At 64.2% G+C, this 20388-nt stretch overlaps 6 protein-coding genes and 3 non-coding genes across 9 annotated transcripts; 8 read left to right on the top strand and 1 right to left on the bottom strand.

Annotated features, from left to right (window-relative positions):
* Positions 1–244: 244 nt before the first annotated feature.
* Q8F55_004896 (uncharacterized protein) lies at positions 245–2574 on the bottom strand (the record flags this gene model as incomplete). Its single annotated transcript, XM_069353395.1, has 3 exons — positions 245–2068; positions 2134–2304; positions 2365–2574. 3 exons carry the CDS (start codon positions 2572–2574, stop codon positions 245–247), a joined length of 2205 nt encoding a protein of 734 aa, XP_069208037.1.
* A 2539-nt stretch (positions 2575–5113) lies between these two features.
* Positions 5114–8075, top strand: MTR10 (Nuclear import receptor; the record flags this gene model as incomplete). Its single annotated transcript, XM_069353394.1, has 4 exons — positions 5114–5236; positions 5274–5366; positions 5413–5703; positions 5751–8075. 4 exons carry the CDS (start codon positions 5114–5116, stop codon positions 8073–8075), a joined length of 2832 nt encoding a protein of 943 aa, XP_069208036.1.
* Positions 8076–8971: 896 nt separating this feature from the next.
* On the top strand, positions 8972–9891 carry Q8F55_004894 (uncharacterized protein; the record flags this gene model as incomplete). The annotated part of the gene is made up of 2 exons (XM_069353393.1): positions 8972–9250; positions 9316–9891. 2 exons carry the CDS (start codon positions 8972–8974, stop codon positions 9889–9891), a joined length of 855 nt encoding a protein of 284 aa, XP_069208035.1.
* Positions 9892–11216: 1325 nt separating this feature from the next.
* Q8F55_004893 (uncharacterized protein) lies at positions 11217–12936 on the top strand (the record flags this gene model as incomplete). The annotated part of the gene is made up of 2 exons (XM_069353392.1): positions 11217–11598; positions 11648–12936. The coding sequence occupies 2 exons, from the start codon at positions 11217–11219 to the stop codon at positions 12934–12936; spliced, it is 1671 nt and encodes a 556-aa protein (XP_069208034.1).
* Positions 12937–13797: 861 nt separating this feature from the next.
* Q8F55_004892 (uncharacterized protein) lies at positions 13798–15220 on the top strand (the record flags this gene model as incomplete). The annotated part of the gene is made up of 2 exons (XM_069353391.1): positions 13798–14610; positions 14693–15220. 2 exons carry the CDS (start codon positions 13798–13800, stop codon positions 15218–15220), a joined length of 1341 nt encoding a protein of 446 aa, XP_069208033.1.
* Positions 15221–16074: 854 nt separating this feature from the next.
* Q8F55_004891 lies at positions 16075–16164 on the top strand. The gene has a single exon. It is a non-coding gene; the product is annotated as a tRNA-Leu (tRNA).
* A 12-nt stretch (positions 16165–16176) lies between these two features.
* Q8F55_004890 lies at positions 16177–16257 on the top strand. The gene has a single exon. It is a non-coding gene; the product is annotated as a tRNA-Gly (tRNA).
* Positions 16258–16262: 5 nt separating this feature from the next.
* Positions 16263–16361, top strand: Q8F55_004889. Its single transcript has one exon. It is a non-coding gene; the product is annotated as a tRNA-His (tRNA).
* A 1996-nt stretch (positions 16362–18357) lies between these two features.
* Positions 18358–19173, top strand: Q8F55_004888 (uncharacterized protein; the record flags this gene model as incomplete). Its single annotated transcript, XM_069353390.1, has 1 exon — positions 18358–19173. The coding sequence occupies one exon, from the start codon at positions 18358–18360 to the stop codon at positions 19171–19173; it is 816 nt and encodes a 271-aa protein (XP_069208032.1).
* Positions 19174–20388: the final 1215 nt, after the last annotated feature.

Genomic DNA, 20388 nt, shown 5'->3' with positions numbered 1-20388 from the left:
AGCAGCAGCCCTCGTCGCCCTCCCCCCCCCCCCTCCCCCTCGTCATCACGACACGTTACATGTAAAACAGAAAACTGTTCGGCTTGTATCCAAAAAATCTAACACATTCTATAGGTGGGAGGGAAGCAAAACCTCAATCTCGTAATCCGAATTGCGGGCATTGCACCCACCCTATCAGCTCCCATGTTGACCTTGACGACGGACTCTATGTCGCTGTCAACACTGCTCACGCACGGCTATTGGCTTACGCCTGTCCGTCCAGCTCCATCAGGTGCACCGGCGATGTATGCCGACTGCTCGAGAACGAAGGGAGAGACGGCTTGCCATGGTCGCTGTGGTGACCAAGAGGAGGCAGTCGCGTAGGAGGCGACGAAGCCGTGAGCACGCTCTTGGGCGACGGGTTGGTCGTCGCGGTCGAGGGCGTATCAGAGCCGCGCATCAAGGGCGTCATGCCAAACGCAGCACGAACAGAGTGCGCCAGCTGCGAGTGGTTGCTGGGCGCGGTAGAGTGCACCGGCGAAGACGAGCGCGAGCCAACGGGGCTAACATGCGTCGAGAGCGAGTAGTTACCCACGCCGTGCAGTGACGAAAACCCCGCGGATGATGTGGGAGGCGGCAGCGTGCGGTCGTTGTGAGGCGGGGGCGGGGGGATCGAAGACGAGTTGAGAATCTCCTCGACCGACTTGTGGTGCGAGTCGGGCAGCTTGGGAGGCGACATACGCGACTTGGAGGCTCCAACGCGGGGCGACGCGGGCATCGAGCTCAGCGCAGAGTGGTGACCGTGGTGGCCGTGGTGCGTGTAGGGGTGCGCGCGGTTCTTGGCGTCACGCGCAGTGTGCGAGCCGTGGCCGTGTTTTCCGGACGAAGCAGAGTGGCCTCCTTCCACGGGGCTGCCAGCGCGCGAGTTGGCACGCGAAGGGTTGCGCGAGTGGATCGGGCTCGTCACTGCAGAGACTGGAGCAGTGACCGCGTTTCGTCCAAAGAGGCTCATGCCCCGCATACCGGCAAGCACGGGGCTCGTAGCCGGGAAGTGGGGCTCAAAGTGGCCAGCAGCAGGCATCTCGTCGTCCGACGAGTCGTCAGAAGACGGGCTCGGTGCCCGCGACGGCTCAGCCGAGGGCGCGAGCGAGGCGTGGGAAGAGCGGTGGCTGTGCATGTTGACCTGGTGCTGCGAGGGGTAGAGGTGGTGGGGGTGGTGGCCACCGCTGCCGCCCGACTGGCGGGGCGGGGCAGCATGCTTTTGCTTCTGGATCTGGAGCGAGTGCTGCTGCTGCAAGCGAGCGAGCTGCTGCTGCAGGCTGGCGTGGTGCAGGTGGTACGAGCTGCCGCCAGGAGCACCGCTCGAGAGCTTGGTCAGGTCCTCGGACGAGCCAAGGTTGGAGCGGTCCTTGGGCGTGCTGCCGTTGCTCGAGTGGTGGCCGTCATTGCCGCCAGACCCAGAGCCGTGTCCGGCACCGCCAGCGCCGTGGCCATTGTGCACGCCATTGCCGTGGCCATTGCCGAGGCAGTTGGGGCACGCGGCCGTCTGGCGAGCGACCTTGAGGCGCTTGCGATAACTCTTGTGGCAGTCCTCGTGGCAGCAGGTCGGGGGCACCAGGTACGTGGGGTCAGCGAGCGTGCCCGCGGGCACCGCCGGGTGGGTGCCAGTTGCAGGCTGCGGGGCCGAGACGGGGAAAACGATTTGGCCGCCTCCCGGCGCAGGGGCTCCCTGCGAGAAGCGTTCGCGATCGCTGCCCGAGAAGCCGTAGCTCTGAGCAGGAGGAATGTTGGCAGGCGTCGACGAGCCGGGGCTGCCGCCGTTGCTCTTGCGACCGGCACCAGCCGCAATCTGGCGGTGGCGAAGCTCGTACTCGGCGCGGCGGAAGGCCTCATGTCTCTCGAGCTCGTAGAGCTGGTCCGAGGCGGCGGCGGCGAGGGCAGAGATGTCGTTCATGCCACCCGACGCGCCGTTGCCCATGGGGAGGGGAGGAAGGTACGAGCCGCTGTAGTTTTCATGGCGGTCAAAGTCCATGCCGTACGAGGGGCCGAGGTGGGGAAGGTGGCCTCCGCGGCGGTCCTCCATGTCATGCTGGGGTTGATATCAGCCACTGGTTACGCCGCCACTCGGACCTCTGCCCGAACAAAACCACTCACGTCCTCGTCGTCGTGTCTCGTTGCCTTTGCCTTGGAACCGTTCTCTGCGGCCGGAGGAAGGTGGATGCGGGCATGTCGGGTCAACTCGTCTGAACGTGAGAAACGTTTGTCGCAACCCGGGTGGGTGCATGCGTGCGGCTTTTCGCCCGTGTGGGTGCGAATGTGACGAGTCTATCGCGCGTTAGTATTGCGTTTTCCCTCGTGCGATAAGGCGCGGCCAATAACACTAACCTGGTGCTCAAGACGGTAGAAAGCACGGTCACACAAGGGGCACTTGTATGGGCGTGGAATCTTGCTCTTGTCCATGTTGAGCGCGGCGTCTGTGAGCGCCTTGACCGCGGGGTCGTTTGGGTCGAGACGGCCCGTGATGGGATCGGGCACGGGGGTGGGCAGCGAAGCGAGGGGGTTGTTGGTTTCAGCGCCGTCGTTGGAGGACGCCATGGTTGCTGGATGAGACGACATGGCTCAAGAAGGGAAGACGCGAAAAGATGCGCTTCAGGGGTGATGTAAGCCTATTGTGCAGTGGTGGTGCACTAGTAGACTACTAGTGGGGGTACCCGTGGGATGGAGGAGAGGGTACGCGTGGAGGATGGCGCGCCGGCTTGTTCGGACGCGAGGATGTACGCGGCGGTGGGGTGGATGGAGTGGGGTGGGTAGTGGTGGAGGAGAAAAAAATAAAAGCAGTGAGGAATGTCGACGTGTGTTTGGGTGGCGCGACGGTGGGGATGGGGGGTGCCAAACAATGTCGGGGGTTGGGGGTGTGGTGGCGACGATAAACTTTGGATGGCGAGCTCCGTCTTGTCGATTGCGGGGGTGGCGTTGCCTAGAGTATGGTGAAGAGTAAAAGAGTAGAGAAGAGAGAGTTGATGGATGGGTGGGAAGTAGGTATCTCGTGGGATGCGGCAATGGAGATATGGGAGGGTGGGGTAGGAGCGCGGGGCCGGGAGGGGAGGCGAGTGCCAGCAGGGGGCGGAGGGGGGGAACGTGGGTCGCGGTAGTGCCCGATTGCGCAAACGATGCGTGCGTTTAAAACGAGGGGGGTTGGGGCTGGGCTGGTGCGTGCGTCGTGCTAATGGAATGTTGTTGTGCAGCGACGAATGCAGTCCGACTTGATGACCTGGTCGGGAATGTGTTGTTTGTACAAAGGAAGGAGGGGGGAACGGGGGAGGAGATTGTGGAGTGGAGTAGACGAGTAGAGTGGAGTAGTAGGATAAGACACAAAAAGTGCTGGGGGGGGGTTGGGTGGTGGTGGGTCTAAGGTGGGCGACCCGCAGGCGCGGAGGTCGGTCAGGCGGTCAGGCGGGCGGGCGCGCGGCCAGGTGTCACTCGTCGGGCGGTCGGTCGGTCGGGTCGGCGGCGGTCCTACGCTGCGTTGCGTTGCGTTGTGCTGCGTGGGCCGACGGCACGGGGACGGGGGTGGCGGGCGTGGCGGCGCGACGCGGCAGCGCAGCACAGCGAGCTAGCAGCCAGCAGCGGCGCAGTGTGCACACAGTGGCGGCAAGTAAGCAACCAAAGGCGTGCCAGCCAGGGGCCGGGCGGCCGGCCGGGTCGTCGACACTGTCGTCTTTCGGCACAATGCCATTCATTCAGCCAGTCTGCCCAACCAGGCAGTCAGCCAAATGCCTAAGTCTAGGCCGTGTATTTGCTCCTTTTGCCCCTTCATTCTGCTCGCCGCCTGCCGCCCGCCGCCCGCTTGCCTTCGTGGGCGTTTGCTGTTTGCTGACCGACTCGGCCTTCTTCTTTGCATTTTTGCCCTGTTGCCCTCGCTCCCTATTCCTGTAGCCTCAACCTTTTTTCAGTAGCCCACGGTTTATTTTTTCTCGCTACGCAGCAGGCGCCAGGCAGCACGACGACGGCGCCAAGGGACCGCAGGGGGTGTGCGAGTGAGAGCCCTGGGCTGGGCGGTGGGCTGTTGCTGCCCGGCCGGCCGGTTGCCCCGCCCCCGACCTCGCTTGCAGTGTCTGCCCCCTCGGCTCTCTTCCCCTCGGCCCCTCACCCCTCAACCCCTCACCCCTCATGCCTCGTCGTCTGCCGCCGGGTAGTCTGTCAGTGTCGTCAGTCTGTCAGGGGGCATTTTGGACCATTTGGCCTATCTTGCTTGAGACGATTAAGGGTCCAGGCGATGAGTATCACTCCACGGGCGGGCGGAGGTATTTCCCCGCCCTGCCCCCCGCCGCCCTCCTCGGCTCGCGCCCCGCCCAGCCATGCCAGCCAAGAATGCTCACTACATATGGCGTGCCCATACACTCAGGCCACTGGCTGGTCCAAGGTAGCAAGGCCCTATCGGCCGTCAATTCGCCGTGCACGCACTCCTCTCGTCCTACTTGGCCCGCAGGGAGGCTCCACTCCAACCATCCGCCATTCTCGGCCACTACTCCGCTCCCTTTGCAGGCCTTGCAGCATTGATTGGAGGGATCTGTCGTGTCCTCCCGGCTGCCCGCCCGCCCTTGCCCTGGTCGGTGTCCTGCCTTGGCCCGTTGGAATCACATCGGCCGCCCCTGTAAAAAAAAAAATTGCTTGCGTGGTGAGGCCGTGGTCAAAGTCGTGACAAACTCTTGTCTTGTCCGGCTTTACCCGTGGGGCAATCGAGGGCAAACAAAGGGCGCGAAGGGCGCCGATGTGGTTCTCCAGCACACGTGAAAGCCTGGGGACGCCCCGGGGCGCCGATTTGATTCCGTCAGCCATGGGGGACATTAGGCGAACAACACCGTTTTCGCGCCTTTCTTTCCCATGCCTATTATTTTGGCTCCGTCTGGAATGCCACGCGAGTTGCTGCAACCTTGCTTCGCGGCTTCTCTGGTTGCTGGTTGCATCAGTGATGCAGCCAGCCAGGCAGATCTCAAAGTCGAGTTGCTTCGACAAGATAATACTCAACTCACAACAACGCACCATCACCACACCCTTAAAAGCACGTCTACACGGCACCTGCCCCCCTCTTTCTCCCACATACGCCTTCCCCCCGCTCCCCTCTCACGGCGGCATGGCGACCTCTCAAGAACAGTCGACGGCCACCGTGCTCCAGGCACTCCAGACTTTGTACCATAACCCAGACTCGGCAGAGAAGAAGAGGGCAAACGACTGGCTCGAAGAGTTTCAGCACAGCGTGCGTCGAGCGCTACCTTCCTCGACTAACCCTCCAGGTCGACGCTTGGCAGACATGCCATACGCTGCTCACGTCGCCAGCGGCCCCGCTCGAAGGCCGCTTGTTCTCTGCACAGACGCTGAGGGCAAAGGTATGTTGTTGCCGCTCTCGTCTCGCTGTCGCTGACGCCACACCAGATCCTCTATGACCTCCCCCAGGTGCCTCGAGACTCGCTGCCATCGCTGCGCGACTCGCTGCTCGGTGCGCTGGCATCTTTAACCCAGCCCGGCGCACCAGCGGGCTCGCGCGCCGTCTTGACGCAGCTGGGCTTGGCGCTTGCCGACCTGGCGCTGCAAATGCCAGAATGGACTAGTGTCGTGCAGGGCATGATTGAGCGCTTCGGACAGGACCCATCGACTGTCATTGTCCTCCTCCGCTTCCTCTCGTCGCTTGCGGAGGAATCCTTGAACCCGAGACTGCCAGTTCCAGTACGTTGACGGCATGGCGGATAGGGCAGTGCTAACACTTGACCCAGCCCGAGGGGTCCAACATCTACGACGCGCTCGTCAGCGACGCGGCCGAGAGCGTCGTCAACATCCTGTCAATGTACATCCAGGCCGACGGCTTGACGGCACAGATCAAGACGGCCATTTTCGAGACGATGCGAAGCTGGCTCCGCGCGGGCGAGCTCCCAGTCTCGGTCGTGGGACAGAGCCCGCTGTTCCCCGCCATCTTCGACGCTCTTGAGCATGATGACCTGTTTGACGCGGCCGTCGATGTCATCTGTGACCTCATCCATGAAACCCAAGAAATCCGCGACAACATGGACGTCGTGCAGCAGATCCTCCCCCGGCTGATCGCCCTCCGCCCAAAGCTCGACGAGTACGTCGACGACCCGGACAGGATACGAGGCTACTGCCGCATGTTCTGCGAGGCCGGCGAGTGCTACCGCGACCTCATCAATCTGCACCCGCTCGAGGGGTTCCCGCTCGTCGAGGCCATCATGGTCTGCACGGCCTACCCCGACCTGGACATTGTGCCCATCACGTTCCAGTTCTGGTGGATCCTCGCAAGCATTGTCAACCGCCAGTCCCAGCTGCACAATGACGAAAACTTCGCCCCCTACATCCAAATCTTTGGACAGCTCCAGACGACCATTATCCGTCACCTCCACTTCCCGGCCGACAACGAGAGCCAGACGCCCCAGGAGCGCGACGAGTTCAGGACTTTCCGCCACCGCATGGGTGACACGCTCAAGGACTGTTGCCAGGTCCTTGGCGCGTCGGCTTGCCTCAAGAAGTCGTACGACCTTGTCATCGAGGCAATGGCCAAGCCCACGCCATCCTGGCAGGAGATTGAGGCGCCTCTGTTCTCGATGCGCTCAATGGGCGCGGAGGTGGACCCTGATGACGACGAAGTCATGCCGCACATCATGGACCTCTTGCCCAAGCTGCCAGAGCACCCGCGCATTCGCTACGCGGCTATTCTGGTCATCTCGCGGTACACCCAGTGGATCGACCGTCACCCGCAGAACCTCGCGTTCCAGCTTGGCTATGTCTCGGCCGGGTTCGACATGGCCGAGGACGAGGTCTCTGCTGCCGCAGCCCAGGCAATGAAGTTTTTGTGCCAGGACTGCAACCGCCACTTAGTCCCATTCCTGCCCCAGCTGCACACCTTTGTCACCACTGTCGGAAGCAAGCTCGACCAGGCCGACATGGTCGAGGTGTGTGAGGCTATTGCGTACGTTATCCAGACGCTCCCGGCAGACGAGGCCGCCCAGGCTCTGCAGACGTTTACCCAGCCGCTCATCGAGCGCGTTGCGCTCGTTGCCAACGCCGCCGAGGAAGCCCCCAAGCCCGAGCTCCAGAAGGTTGCCGACGCGCTCGAGCAGCTGGACGCCTACCTTGCTGTCATCCGCACGCTCAACCCGCTCCCCGAGTCGTGCTACACCACCGCGGCGACCGTCTACTCGGTCCTCGACGCCCTCTTGTCCAAGTATGCCCTGAGATACTACATCTCGGAGCGTGTGGGCTCGATCCTCCGCCGTGGCCTCACCTTCTTCCCAGAGCGGGCCCTCGAGCCGGTCGTGCAGCCCCTGCTCGAGCGCATGGCGACATCGTTTGCGCAGACTGGCTACGCCTCGTATCTGTGGATCACGGGCAAGGTGGCGTCCAAGTTTGGCGAGACGGCCCAGCAGCCTGGCCATGAAGCGCTCGCTGCGCTCCTCGTCGGCGCCTTCCAGAACGTAACCGCTTCACTCGACAAGCTCTTGCAGGTCAAGACATCGGTTGAGATTGCCGACGTCATGGACGACTACGTCCACTGCTTCATGGCGTACATCACGGCGCTGCCGGTGCAGACTCTGGCGTCGGCATCGATTCCCCAGGCCGTATCGCACACGCTCCGGGCGCTGCTGTGCCCGGCCCCACAGACGATTCTGGTTTCGCTCGACACTCTCGCACTGCTCGCGCAGAGAATGCAGCACGCGTCGTTCCTCGCCCTGCTCCAACCCGTGTTTGGGCAGTATGCCAAGCTCATTCTTGAGCTCGTGCTGTCTGGCGTTGTCTCTGGCTACCCCGAGGAAGGGTTCGACCAGGTGCCCATCATTGTTCAGGCGACGGTGGTGGCCGTGTCGCCATCTGACGCCGAGCGGTACGCTGCAGAGGCGCTGGAGGCGATCCCGGGACACGTCCTCCCTGTGGCGGAGAAGCAAAAGTTCCTTGGCGAGCTGCACGCCTCGCTGACACCAGCGGCTGGCGGCTCGGACAAACTCAAGCTGGCGCTTGTCCAGCTGATGCGTGCTGCCCGGCGTGCGCGCGAGCGCGGCCGGCAGTCGCGCAAGAGCCTGGGTGGGCTCTGAGCGCCTGTGAGCGCTCTTAACCACCTACCCCAAGCACAACCCCACATCTAGGCATTTTTAATCGACAAGGTAGAAGTCATGTGGCCGCGCGCGAGCGGCGGCCGGTAACGAGGAGCGGACAGCATGTGGATGAGAGGCGGCGTCGACTTGGCGTCGACTACAGGTTTTGGCACTGGCGCAGGCGCGGGCAGGCCGGCATGTTTTGTTCACTCAGGCGGCGAGAGTACAGCGCACGTAGATGTCTATGCATAGTAGAGGAGCTAGGGGGGGTGGTTCAGGAGTCGTGGGCGGGCGGGGAGTGGTCGCGGAGTTGGGCGCGGGGGTGGGTCGCGACGGTGTGCTGGGCCTCGCTGTGGCCGATAGCAAGACGACGTCATGCCCGAGTCGATAGCACGAGTCGTGCGGGGCGCCAGCGCCGGGGTGAGGCATGCACGTCTGCGTCGAGGAGCGCAATGGTTTATGCGTGTGCGGGGTCGATGGCTGGGCAGCTCGGCCGCGCGAGCACCTTGGCAAGCCGCGCTCGGCTGGAGCTGCCAGATAAAGACGCCGACGAGGGCGAGGGGGGCGGATTGTGTCATGCGCGATGTAATCTGCGCTACAAGCTGCAGTCGGAGGAACTGGAAGAGATACGCCGGGCCACTGAGATGCAGCGGCGTCGCGTGGCTCGGCTACTCGGCGCGCGATGTGGGCTAGGCCAAGCCGGTGCGGGGCCGTGCCGAGCGTTTTAAAGCGGCGCGGCGTCATCATCTCTCCTTCTTCAACTCGAGCCGCAGAGCAAGCAGCTAGATAACACAGCGCAAGCACACTCGCCCACCCTGCCGAAGCACGACGACCTGGCTCAGCGAGCCACCCCCTCCCCCTCCCCAGCCTACCCCACGCCCCCCGCCTCCCCCGACATGGCAGCCGCCGCCGTCAAGCTCAGCCCGGCGCTCAAGGCGCTCATCTCTGCCCCTCACGCGCGCGGCGAGGCGCTTGCCGCGCCAGCGCGGCAGGTGACCACGGCGCTGTTTGACCGCCTGAAGAAGCGGGGCGAGGCGGGCGGCGTGGGGAGGGAGACGTGGCTCAGTGTCGGGTCGGCGGTGCTGTTTACCGTCAACTCGCCTGACGCGGTGACTGGCTTGTACGACTACGCCGCGGAGGGGCAGGGGGTTGAGGGGCGGGTCGAGGTCGCTGCGGTGAGTTGGGGAGGGAGAAGGAAGAAGGGAGAGCGGCTCGCTGACGCTCGCCCGCTCGCCCCCAGATCATGCGCGAGATCGGCCTCAAGTGCATCTCGTTCAACGGCATCCCCAAGACCATCAACAACTTGAACTTTCTGTACGACCACCTCGGGGCCGACGTGCAGGCCGGGCTGAGCAAGGAGCCCCAGCGCCAGCCGCACGACATCGGCGCGCTCCTCAAGCGCGGCCTCTCGCTCTGGGACGGCATCTACGAGCCGCACAGCGCCAAGCTGATCGCAAAGCTGAGCGCGTCGCACCCCGACCTGGCGGTGCACATCCTCAACTCGCACTACGGCCCGCTGCTGAGCGACCCCGCCGGCCCTGCCGCGCCGGGCGCGGCCAAGCTCGGGCGCGTGCTGACCAGCGTCGTGGCGATCGCCGCGCTGCGCGCGCAGACGGGCGTCGGGCCACAGGTCACGAGCCACGTCTTCGGGCTCAAGAAGGCGCTGCTCCCTGGCGGCGGGGGGGACGGCAGCGTGCTCCAGGGCCAGGAGTGGCTCGTCAGCGATGAGGGCGTCACGTGGATCCTCGAGAGCGTGGACGACGCCACGGCCGTGGTGAGGGACGGCGCGACGCGCAGCCGCGCCGCGAGCCTGTAGGGGGTGGGGCGTGGATAGGTGTATGAATGTTGTATGCGCGGCGGCGTCGGCCAGGGGAGGTCGGGAAGGCGCTGGGTGCGGAGCAGAGCGCGTCGAGCGTCTGTTTAGTCGACTCGCTGGCGCTAAGAGGAAGAGGGTGTCGCTGAAGGCAAGCCTGGGCCGAGGAGAGGAACTGACAGTCGCGCCGAGAGCAACCACCCAGGCGTCCCTCGCGCCACCAGCACGCTGGCCCAGCGCCGACGCTCCTGACCGCCCGCTCGGCGACCGCTCAGCGACCCCCACGCCACGCCGCAACCTCGGACCGGACTCCGCGCACGCGGGGCGGGGCACCAGCGCACGCGCCCGCGCGCGGCGCACAGGCCGGCCAGAGTGGGCAGCTTATCGGTCGGACAATCTCCCGGGGCCGATGGTGACGCGCGCGCAGTGCACGCAGCACCACAGACGTCACCTCGTCGCTGTCACCTGCCCGCCGTCTGCTCACTACTCCCCCACCTCCCCCACTCCCTCTCCGCCTCTAGCACCGGGGGGGAGGAGCGCCGCGGAGGCATGGGCTACACTCTCGAGTGGCACGCCCAGGCTGGCTCGCTCGCTCGCTGTGCGCTCCGCCCCCTCCCTCGCCCGGGCAAAAGGCCCCACCGATGCTCCGCCTCCCAGGCCATCACGTCGCCCCTCGCGCCGGCGTCCCAGGCAGCGAATGGCCGCCGCGATGGTGTTTTCGAAGACGCGTGCGCATTCGAAATGGCGGCGTGTGGCTGCGCGTCTAGTCTGTGATGACGGGCAAATTGCGCGCCGAAGAGGGGCCACTGCGGGGTAGTGGGCTGGCGTGCATGCTCGACGCGACGGCCTCGGTGCGCGCGCGGCATGTCCAACGCCACGGCTGCGCTTGCGCTTGCGGTGTTGCTGGTGTTGTGGACGACTCGAGATGTCGGAGACGAGCGAGGCGCGTGCACGCTGGCCGTGGCCGAATGCCTAACACCGTGGGGTTGGTTGGCTGGCTGCCTGCTGCCGTTAGCCACGAGTCAGCGAGGCCGGGTCAGAGTCAGCTGGGTCAGAGTCAGAGAGGCCCGCCGTCATGTGGCCTCGCAGCCTCGCACGCCTCGCAGTCAGGGCTGTGGGGTTGTCGCCGTTGCCGCCGGCGCGCCGGCCGCGGTGAGATAACAGCGGAACAATTTGGGGACAATTCGGCCTTCGGGGTACATAAATGTGGTTTCACCGCGACTCTACCTCTCACTCACTCACCACTCACTCGGCCGCAGCACAAGGCAGAGCCACTTTAAATACAACGTAGCAGCGCCAAGCCGCCCCCCATACTCACCTCCCTCTCCATGCTCGCCCTCCGCACCCTCCGCGCCCCCGCGCTCCGCGCGCTCCCCCGCGTCTCGGCGTGCCGCGTGCTCGCTGCGCGCTCCTTCTCGGCCTCGGCGCGCACACACGCCGTGCCCGCAGGCTTCTCGGCCCTCGACTCGATCCCGGGTCGCGTCGAGAACGTCGGCACGCCCGCCCAGGTCAAGGAGACGGGCGGCAAGCTGTACGCTTCTGCCGATGAGGCCGTCAAGGACATCAAGAGCGGCTCGCTCGTCCTCTCCGCCGGCTTCGGCCTGTGCGGTACCGCCGAGACGCTGATCACTGCGCTTGTCGACCGCCCCGACATTCAGGACCTGACGGTCGTGTCCAACAACGCCGGCAACGTCGGCGCCGGTGGCCTCTGTGAGTAACGCGAGGAGGCTAGCGACGGCTCGCTGACGCTCGCCCCCAGCCCCCCTCATCACCTCCAAGCAGATCTCAAAGATGATCCTCTCCTACGTCGGCACCAACAAGGCCCTCCAGGACGCCTACCTCTCGGGCAACGTCGCGCTCGAGCTCAACCCCCAGGGCACCATCGCCGAGCGCCTCCGCGCCGCTGGCGCCGGCATGCCCGGCTTCTACACGCGTACCGGCGCCGGGACCGACGTCGAGACTGGCGGCATCCCCCAGCTCTGGTCCAAGAAGGACGCCGACGGCAAGCAGACGGTCCTCGTCGAGGGCAACAAGAAGGAGGCCCGCGAGTTTGACGGCAAGCGCTACATCTTCGAGCCTGCCATCACTGGCGACGTCGCCCTCCTCCGCGCCTGGAAGGTCGACAAGGCCGGCAACTGCGTGTTCCGCTACACGACGGCCGCGTTCGCCGGTCTCGTCGCCCGTGCCGCCAAGGTCGCCATTGTCGAGGCCGAGAACCTGGTCGAGATTGGCGAGATCCACCCCATGGACATTGACCTCCCCGGCATCTACATCGACCGCATCGTCAAGTCGACGGTCGAGAAGAAGATTGAGCTCGTCACGCTCACCGAGGAGGCCGAGGACGCCGCCGACGCTGCGGCGGACGAGTCGGCCCCCAAGTCGGTCGCTCAGCTCAAGCGTGAGAAGATTGCCAAGCGCGCAGCCAAGGAGCTCAAGGACGGCTACTACGCCAACCTCGGCGTCGGTATCCCGGTGCTCGCGGCCAACTTCCTCGCCCCCGGCACCAACATCTGGCTCCAGTCCGAGAACGGTATCCTCGGCATGGGCCGCTACCCCACCAAGGACGAGCTCGACGCCGACGTCATCAACGCCGGCAAGGAGACGGTCACCCTCGTCCCCGGCGCCTCGACCTTCGACTCGGCCGAGTCGTTCACCATGATCCGTGGCGGCCACGTCGATGTGTCGATTCTCGGCGCCATGGAGGTCTCGGCCAACGGCGACCTCGCCAACTTTATGATCCCCGGCAAGCTCGTCAAGGGCATGGGCGGCGCCATGGACCTGGTCTCCAACCCCGAGAAGACCAAGATCATTGTCGTTACCGACCACACCGACAAGCACGGCAACCCCAAGGTTGTTGAGCAGTGCTCGCTGCCCCTCACCGGCGCCCGCGTCGTGTCGACCATCATCACCAACCTTGCCGTCTTTGACGTCGACCGTGAGAACGGCGGCCTGACCCTCAAGGAGATTGCCGACGGCGTCGAGCTCGACGAGGTCAAGGCCAAGACTGGCGCGCCGTTCAAGGTTGCCGAGCCCCTCGGCCGCTTCTAAGGGCTGGTGTGGCGGGGTGCAATCTTGACAGACGACGATCGATCATACGGAGCAGTGTAATACTATAGAGCCAACCACAGCATCTGGGCGACATGGCCCCTCAATAATGAATTGCATGACACGGGACGTCAGGAGCGAGCGGAGCGAGCGGGGCGGGAGTCTGGCCGATGAGGTTCGGGTCGGAGTGTGTGCGGGGTGCCGCGTGGCTGGGGCGTATGCGTGTGTGCGTAGGGGGGCGGTGGCAGAGTGGTGCGGCAACAGCGCTGCGGTGCAAGATTGCGCGATCGCGCCGTGTGTGCGCGTGCAAAGAGTGCAGCGCACAGCGCCCAGGCCGAGTGTGCCCAGGCGAAACGGCGGCTCGCGCGGCGCAGTGTCGATCGCGACAGGGACGATTGCGATGGCGACGAGGGGGCAAGGCGTCGCGAGGGTGAGGCGCGGGGCGACGTGCGCGAGGCGACCTGCGCGACGCTCACTCACGCCCGGTGCGTGCTGGGGACGATGACGAGGGGCAGAGGGATCGACGCGGCGCAATACCCCAGGGGCGTCGGGGGCGTCCGCCGCAGCGGCTCGTGGCGGTCCGTGCGTGGCAGAGATTGCCGCAAGGCCGCGCTCGACGCCGATCACGTCGCTGCGACCGCGCCACGCCGTCAGAGCGGCGCACGAGACCGTGCCGCGCGCTGCTTCTCGCCTCTGCTCGCACCGCGCACGGACCGCGTCGTCGTCGACGGGCTGGCCTCTCCCGCCCACCCCCCACCCCCGACGCACTATATCTTGCTGGCCTCGCCTCGTCTCTACTCTCATCCACACTCTTCCTCTCTCAACTTTCCCTCTTCCCCTTCCCAACCCCCACCCCACAACAAAATGTCGGGCATCCAGATCATCGCCACCAACGAGGCCTCCAAGGCGCCCTGCCTCTGCCCCCGCTGCGACTTCTCGTACGCCGGCGTCAACGTCTCGTCGTCGTCGTCGACGGCCGTCAACACGACCACCTCGACCGTCGCCGCAACCCACACGGCCACCCAGACCATCGTCTACAACCACGACGTGTCGGTCACCCTCGCCCAGATCAACGAGCTCTCGACCGGCCCCATCGTCTACTCGCTCGCCCCGCACCAGCCCCTCGTGGCCGTCGCCCCCGTCGACCCCAAGGGCACCCCCTTCACCTTTACGTTCAACCCGCGCCTCGTGCGCGACCACCTCCACCGCCAGTTCCTCAGCTACCTCGCTGAGGGCGTGCACAGCTCGTTTTTCGTCAAGGGCACGGCGGCGGCCAAGATCCACGACGCGCGCCAGGTCCTCGCCGTCGACCGCCTCGACGGCTACTCGTCGCTCCAGAGCTTTGTCTACGGCCACGTCCTCGGCTCGGTCAACGTCGCGCTCCTCGAGCAGGCCCCCCGCAACTCGACCCTTGACGGTATCCGCCTCTGGGGCGTCTCGAGCCCCGACCGCTGCCGCCTCGGCGGCCAGGCCGCCCTCGAGCTCAAGGTCGGCGGCGTGCCCCACGTCGCCGCCGACTTCCACCCCGCGACCGTCGTCCCCAACGCCCTGATTGACGCCGTGCTCAACGCCGTCCGTGGCGGCGCTGTCTGGGACATTGCCCGCGGCCGTGTCGTCGCCGCTCCCGTCCACGTCGACCACTCGCTCCACTACGACGCGCAGATCCTCCTTGGTCAGGTGAGTGAGGCGGGGCAGGGCGAGGGGCGTAGCGCTACGCCCTCGCACCGGCGTTACGTGGCGCACAGCTGACAACTCCCAGGTCTGGGACCGCTTCGCCCGCGGCCACACCTCGAACGCCGCCATCAACTGGGTCATCCTCTCCAACGTTGAGCGCTCGCTCATCTTCCACCGCCGCGGCAACGACATCTCGGTCTCGCACGTCATTACCGCCACCGGCGTCTCCAACACGCGCAACTCGGTCCAGAACATCTACTCGCTCCTCCTCGCCATCGGCACGCTTGAGAAGCACCAGTACTTTCACGGCTGCCCCAAGCTTCTTCTCGAGCCCGCCGTCGTGTACGAGCGCCCCGTTCCTCTCGTCCCCACCCCTCGCCCCGAGGTTCGTTACGAGCTCAAGGGCGAGTACAAGGGCGAGTACACCGACAAGCACAAGACCACCACCGACGTTCACGTCACCGGCTACAACACCAACACCAGGATCGACACTGGCGCCACCACCCACACCCACACCGGCACCCACACCGGCTACTACCCCGAGTACGTTTCGTACATTGGCCAGCCCAACTGGGGCAAGAAGGACCCCGGCCACACCTCTCGCCTCTACTAAGTGGGCAGCGTCAGCGCCTCGAGGCTTCGGCCACCACCACCACAACCAGCCCCCATATGTATCTACCAACCTGAACAATCAAGACCCCCCTGTCCATACCCACTACCATCACCCGCACTCACAGGGCCTCAACATCATCGTGCTTGACCACCTCGACCCCGTTGTCGTCAAGCTCTACCCCCAGATCCCGGATGGACGCTCCGTCATCCTCAGGATCCCTGCTGATATCTGGTACACGTAGTGGTATGCACACATGGCGTGAGAGGCGGTGTGGCGCGTGGCGCGGTGGCACGGACGGCGACGTGGCGGGCTGCGTCAGTGGCGGCGAGTGGGGGGAGGGGCTGGCCCTTGCTTGAAACAGAGCCAAGGCATCCGGCGCCACCGAGCCGACACGATGCAGCCAAGCCAGTGCGATATGGACCATTGACGTCGTCGCCGAGGTGAGTGGGTTGAGTCGCGAGCGCCGATCACTGCGCATGAATGTGGCACTCGGCAAGTGGCGAAATCAAACTGCCATTATTCAGACACACGCGGCCCACATCTCTGCACCACTCCCATGCTGGCCACCACAGTGCCTGACCTACAGCCCGGATAAGCCACGCAGATGCATACAGGCTCGCGGGGATATCCAGCTGCCTTGCATGCCTTGCGCTGCCTCACGTGTGCGCCACCGCCGTCAGGGGCGAGGGCGTTCGCACCGCGTCCTCCCTGACCCTCGCACCAGCTGGGACTGCTTCGTCTCCTCCTCCCCTCGCCCCGATCCTCCCCTGCCGGCGCGTTCTTCGCCCCTCGGCGGCACGCTCCCAGCTCTTAGCCAACCGGACCCACCCATCAGCATCCCAAAAATGCAAGATGGCAAGATGGCCGAGCGGTCTAAGGCGCTGTGTTCAGGAGTCCTCTCCATTCGCAGTCTTCGGGCGTGGGTTCGAATCCCACTCTTGTCAGCATTACTCTTCACATTGTTGGTGAAACGGTATCATGCGTCGTTGCCAAAAGCAACATTCGACGCGGCAGGGGTTCGACTCCCTTACAATGTAGAGCAGCTCGTATAGTGTAGGTGGTTATCACTGGTCGTTGTGGTTCACTGGGTGTGATCTACACTGCTTCCGACCCGACCGCTGTTCGACTCAGCGTGCGAGCACGATTTTTTTGGTTGGGGCGCTGGGGGAGAGCCGAGAGGTGGCTCGCTTTTGGTGTGCGCGCGGTTGTGTGCTGGGTCGCGGCCCTGGCGACAGACGACATCATGTTTGGTCTGCGTCAATGGTATCTATCTACATCTGTACGTACACGACACAATGTCCATGGTCCTCGGTTTCCGCACGCGGAGGTTTCAATCTTGGCCGACTCATCCTCCCACTCTTCGAGCTGGCGGCCCTACTGGCGGGGCACGTCGTCCACCTCGATCTTGACGTGCTGTCCAGCCGTGTGATTGTCGCCCTCGTGGCGCAGAGATCCAACGTAGGCCTTGAACACGTCCTTGAGGATCATCCACTTGTTCTTGTCAGGACACTTGGCGATGTATGCCGCTTTGACGCTCTGCTCGGTATCACCTTGAAGGCTGTTGAGAAAGATACACACCGCCGACTTGCTTGAAACGGGCTTGCAATACTTGCGCAGTGACTTCATTATCGCAACAAACTCGCCCATGTGGCCATCCATGTCGTCGGGCGAAGCGTCGTCGTCAAGGAGAAGGTAACGGAGCTGGCGGTAGAGGTCGTCCTGTTTGAATGCGTTATCGTCGTCGTCGTCCTCGTCCTCGTCGGCGAACAGGATCGCCCCAAGAGCGTTGTACATGTCCTTAGCACACCAAAGCTCCTCCACCTGCTTGATGAGGCGGCAATCGACCGTAATGAGGAGGACCGAACGGGCCAGTCGCTCGTTCGTGAGCCATGGGTCATAGCGCATCTGTTCGATGAGGGTGAGGCGGCCGATACCAAGTGAAGGGTCAATCTGTTTGCCATAAGGATAGAGAGTTCCAGCAATCTGGTGCGCCGGGCGATAAATAGTGATGTGGTGCTCCTCGTCCGTCCGGCGGAACGGCTCGTCCCTAAAGACGTGGTCTTGCGCTCCCTTGGGGAGAAGGCATGCCTGGACACCGCGCCACCACTCGTCCCAGTCGTCGGCTTTGCGGAGCTTGCGGACCTTGTTACCCATGCAGATAGTGTAGCGAGAGCCACTGGAACGCGAAGTGGATGGCATTTTGGAGGCCGAGAGCTCGAGGAAGACGCGGGTGCGGAGGAAGACGACGACGGCGCTGGAAAGAAGGCAGGCTGGCTAGGTCGAAGGGTGACTGTAGAGGGTGACTGTAGAGGGTGGGGTGTGCCGGTGCTCAGTCGAGGTGCGATCGGACCGCAGGTAGCAGGTCGGTATGTAGTGAGATAGAAGGTGGGGTGTGATGGAAAAGTTGCCTCGAGGAGGTCGGTAGTGGACGGGGCGGCGCCGCGACGCGGGCTCGGGATGGAATGAGAGAGACCCTCGAGCTGGGGAGAGTCTTGGTGTCCGGCTGTACCTGTCAGTTACGGATGCCTGTCTGTGCATACTTATGGGGTGTAGCAAGAGATTTACACCAAGGGCTTTAAGAGTTGTCAATTGGACACGTTGAGACTGTGTTGCTTTCTGAGACTGAGAGGGTGGAAGAGTGGATGAGGAAGAGTTGTGGTCGTGGACAGGTGGCGGCGTCGACGCAAAGAGTGATCGGCGGGCGACTGGAGGGCGCGGGCGGGTCGAGCTGGTCCAGTCACCCAACACGCGCGCCGCTCGACACTCGCGCCGCTGGTTCATTATCCCTCTCGCCCTCTCATCCCATCACTTTCACTCTGTCTCGTCTTTCCTCCTCTGCCTTCCACCTTCCACTCATCCTTGTTGTCTCAGCAGACGGTAAGTCCAGAAACAGAAGTCCCAATGTACCTACACACTGACCAGTCTACAGCCTCGTTGGAAACCGGCGAGCAAGTCGCTCGTCTGCTCGTCTCAGCCACCTCCGCAAGCAACCACGCCTCAAGGGGGTATCCGTTCCACTCTCCCCCTCGCCCGTGCTCTACTCTCCCCCAGTCCCCACCACTGGAGCACTGCCATCGTCAAGCGGGCGGCACCCTCTGTCAACATCCACACGGTCTGTCTTCCTCCCCTACCACATCATGGGCTTTCCGACTTTCGTGACCTGCGCCGGCCGCACCGTCCGCAGTCTCAAGTCCCTCGACGACTGGGAGGCTTGGAACATCGGCCTCATCGCCTGTCTCTTCCCGCACAAGGCGGACCGTCATTTCTTCACCCTCGAGCCCTACCGCGAAACCGAATACAAGCACCACATCACCTTCTACCAGCCCGCGGGCGAGAAGTGTGGCGAGGAACAGCCGGAGGGAGAACAGATTGCTGCCTCATTCGGGATGGACCAGCTCGGCCCGCTCGACCTGGAGCGCCAGCTTTGGTGGGATTGGGCTGAGAAGGAGCGCCTCGCTCGTTCTGCCCTTCTCACCACTGTCGACCCGGTCCTCCTCAGCAAGGTCGAACACACGAAGCTCTGGTCGGCGCGCGACATCTACGTGGCGGTCGGGCCGGCTCTCTACGGCGAGTCCTCCATTTTCGCTCGCGTCGACGCCCTCCGCCGCCTCCAGGCCCTGCGCCTGGAGATTGGCCGTCCGTTCGAGGACCTGAAGATACACTTCAGCAAGTTCGAGCAACTCGCCAGGCAGGCGCACGCCACCGACAATATCAAGGTGTCCATCTTCCTGCGCAGCCTCCTCGATCCCAAGGTGCGGGCTAGGACTGAAGCCGTTTGCAGCCCTCGCGGCCGTGTCGACATTAGCTGGGACGCGTTCATCATCGCGTTCAAGGCGTTCCTGGCCGCCACCGCCAAGGACTTCGAGGAGAAGGAGGACGACGAAATCATGGATGAAGAGGGCACGGAGGACGACGACGATGACGACGAGAAGGTGGAGGAGGAGGAGTTGTAGGCGCTGAGCAGAGGAAGACTTGGGGCCGAAGAGCGAGGGCTTTGTTGACAACCAGTAACGACTACGTCCTGGTGGATATTATTCGATGCAACGAGGTGGAGAGTCAAGCTCCTCGACTGCAAGGCTGGAGCCGATGCCTTCACGGTCGCGGCGTCAACATTTGGGGTCCCCACCTCCACCACGCCAACGACAACAAAGTTGCCCGCAGCACATTCGGAGCTGCTCGTTGTCACATCGGATGAACGACACTGCCTCGGCCGCGCGCGTACGCGATGTATGATACACAAGGTGGGCTGCTAAGTGACTCAAAGCCCTGCACCCTGCGCTGCTCCAACGTGTAAGCGGGTGCGTTATTTTCTGAGCGCCGAGTCGTGGCCGTCTGGTGGACGCGACAGATCAGGCACCGCCCATCTGCGTCATACCTGCGACGCAGCCTGATTTTCTTGCCTGTTCGACGTGCCCAACCTCATCGCAGACACCGATACGCGCCCATTCCCTCTCACCCGCCGCTATCCCGCGCCTATCCCGCGCCGTGCAGCACCTCGGCATCCAAACGGGCACGGAGACGGAGACGGAGACGAGCTCCGCGTCGTCGCCAGGCGTTTGTGCGGCGGCAAGTCACCCCACCGCGGAATGCTGCACCGCTATCTTCGTCCCTTGAGATTACGGCGCACCGCAATTTTCAAGGCTTTATCTCACGGGCGTCACCCATCCAGCAACTCGACGCGACGCGTTTGCGTCAGGAAACCGAGCGCGCGGCGTGTACTTGCGTCTACGTGCGCGGCGCACGTCTCCAATGTCCGCCACTGCCGAGCCGAAAGCGGCCCCCCGGCCGACAGCCAGCGAGCGGTGGCACGATGAGGCTGGTCGAATGGGCGGCGCCGAGCGATGCGGTGCAATCTACTGTCAGCTGCCGCCATGCCGCCATGCCGCCCCTCGGCTGCGAGCCGACGTGCCCGAGGCGCGAGGCGCGAGGAGGGAGCGAGATCGGGCCCGGGGGACGGCCTGGCGGCAGCGTTGGGCTCCCTCCACCCCCGAATCTGCCTGCGCCGGCACCGAGAGACACACCCAAACTCTCGCCTCGCCGTCGCCCTCCACGCGCCAAGTGCAGCCGCCAAGTCTACACCTCGTGGGCGCATCTGTGGACCCTTGTGGCAGTGAGGGGGCCGATCCAGGCCAGGCTCGAGGTGCCGAGAGGCGGCGGTCTGCTGCGGA

Source organism: Vanrija albida (genome assembly GCF_041260175.1).
Source record: "Vanrija albida strain AlHP1 chromosome Unknown contig_4, whole genome shotgun sequence".
NCBI lineage: Eukaryota > Fungi > Basidiomycota > Tremellomycetes > Trichosporonales > Trichosporonaceae > Vanrija > Vanrija albida.
The sequence above is the reverse complement of the archived record's forward strand: the minus strand, read 5'-3'. Positions and strand labels throughout refer to the sequence as shown.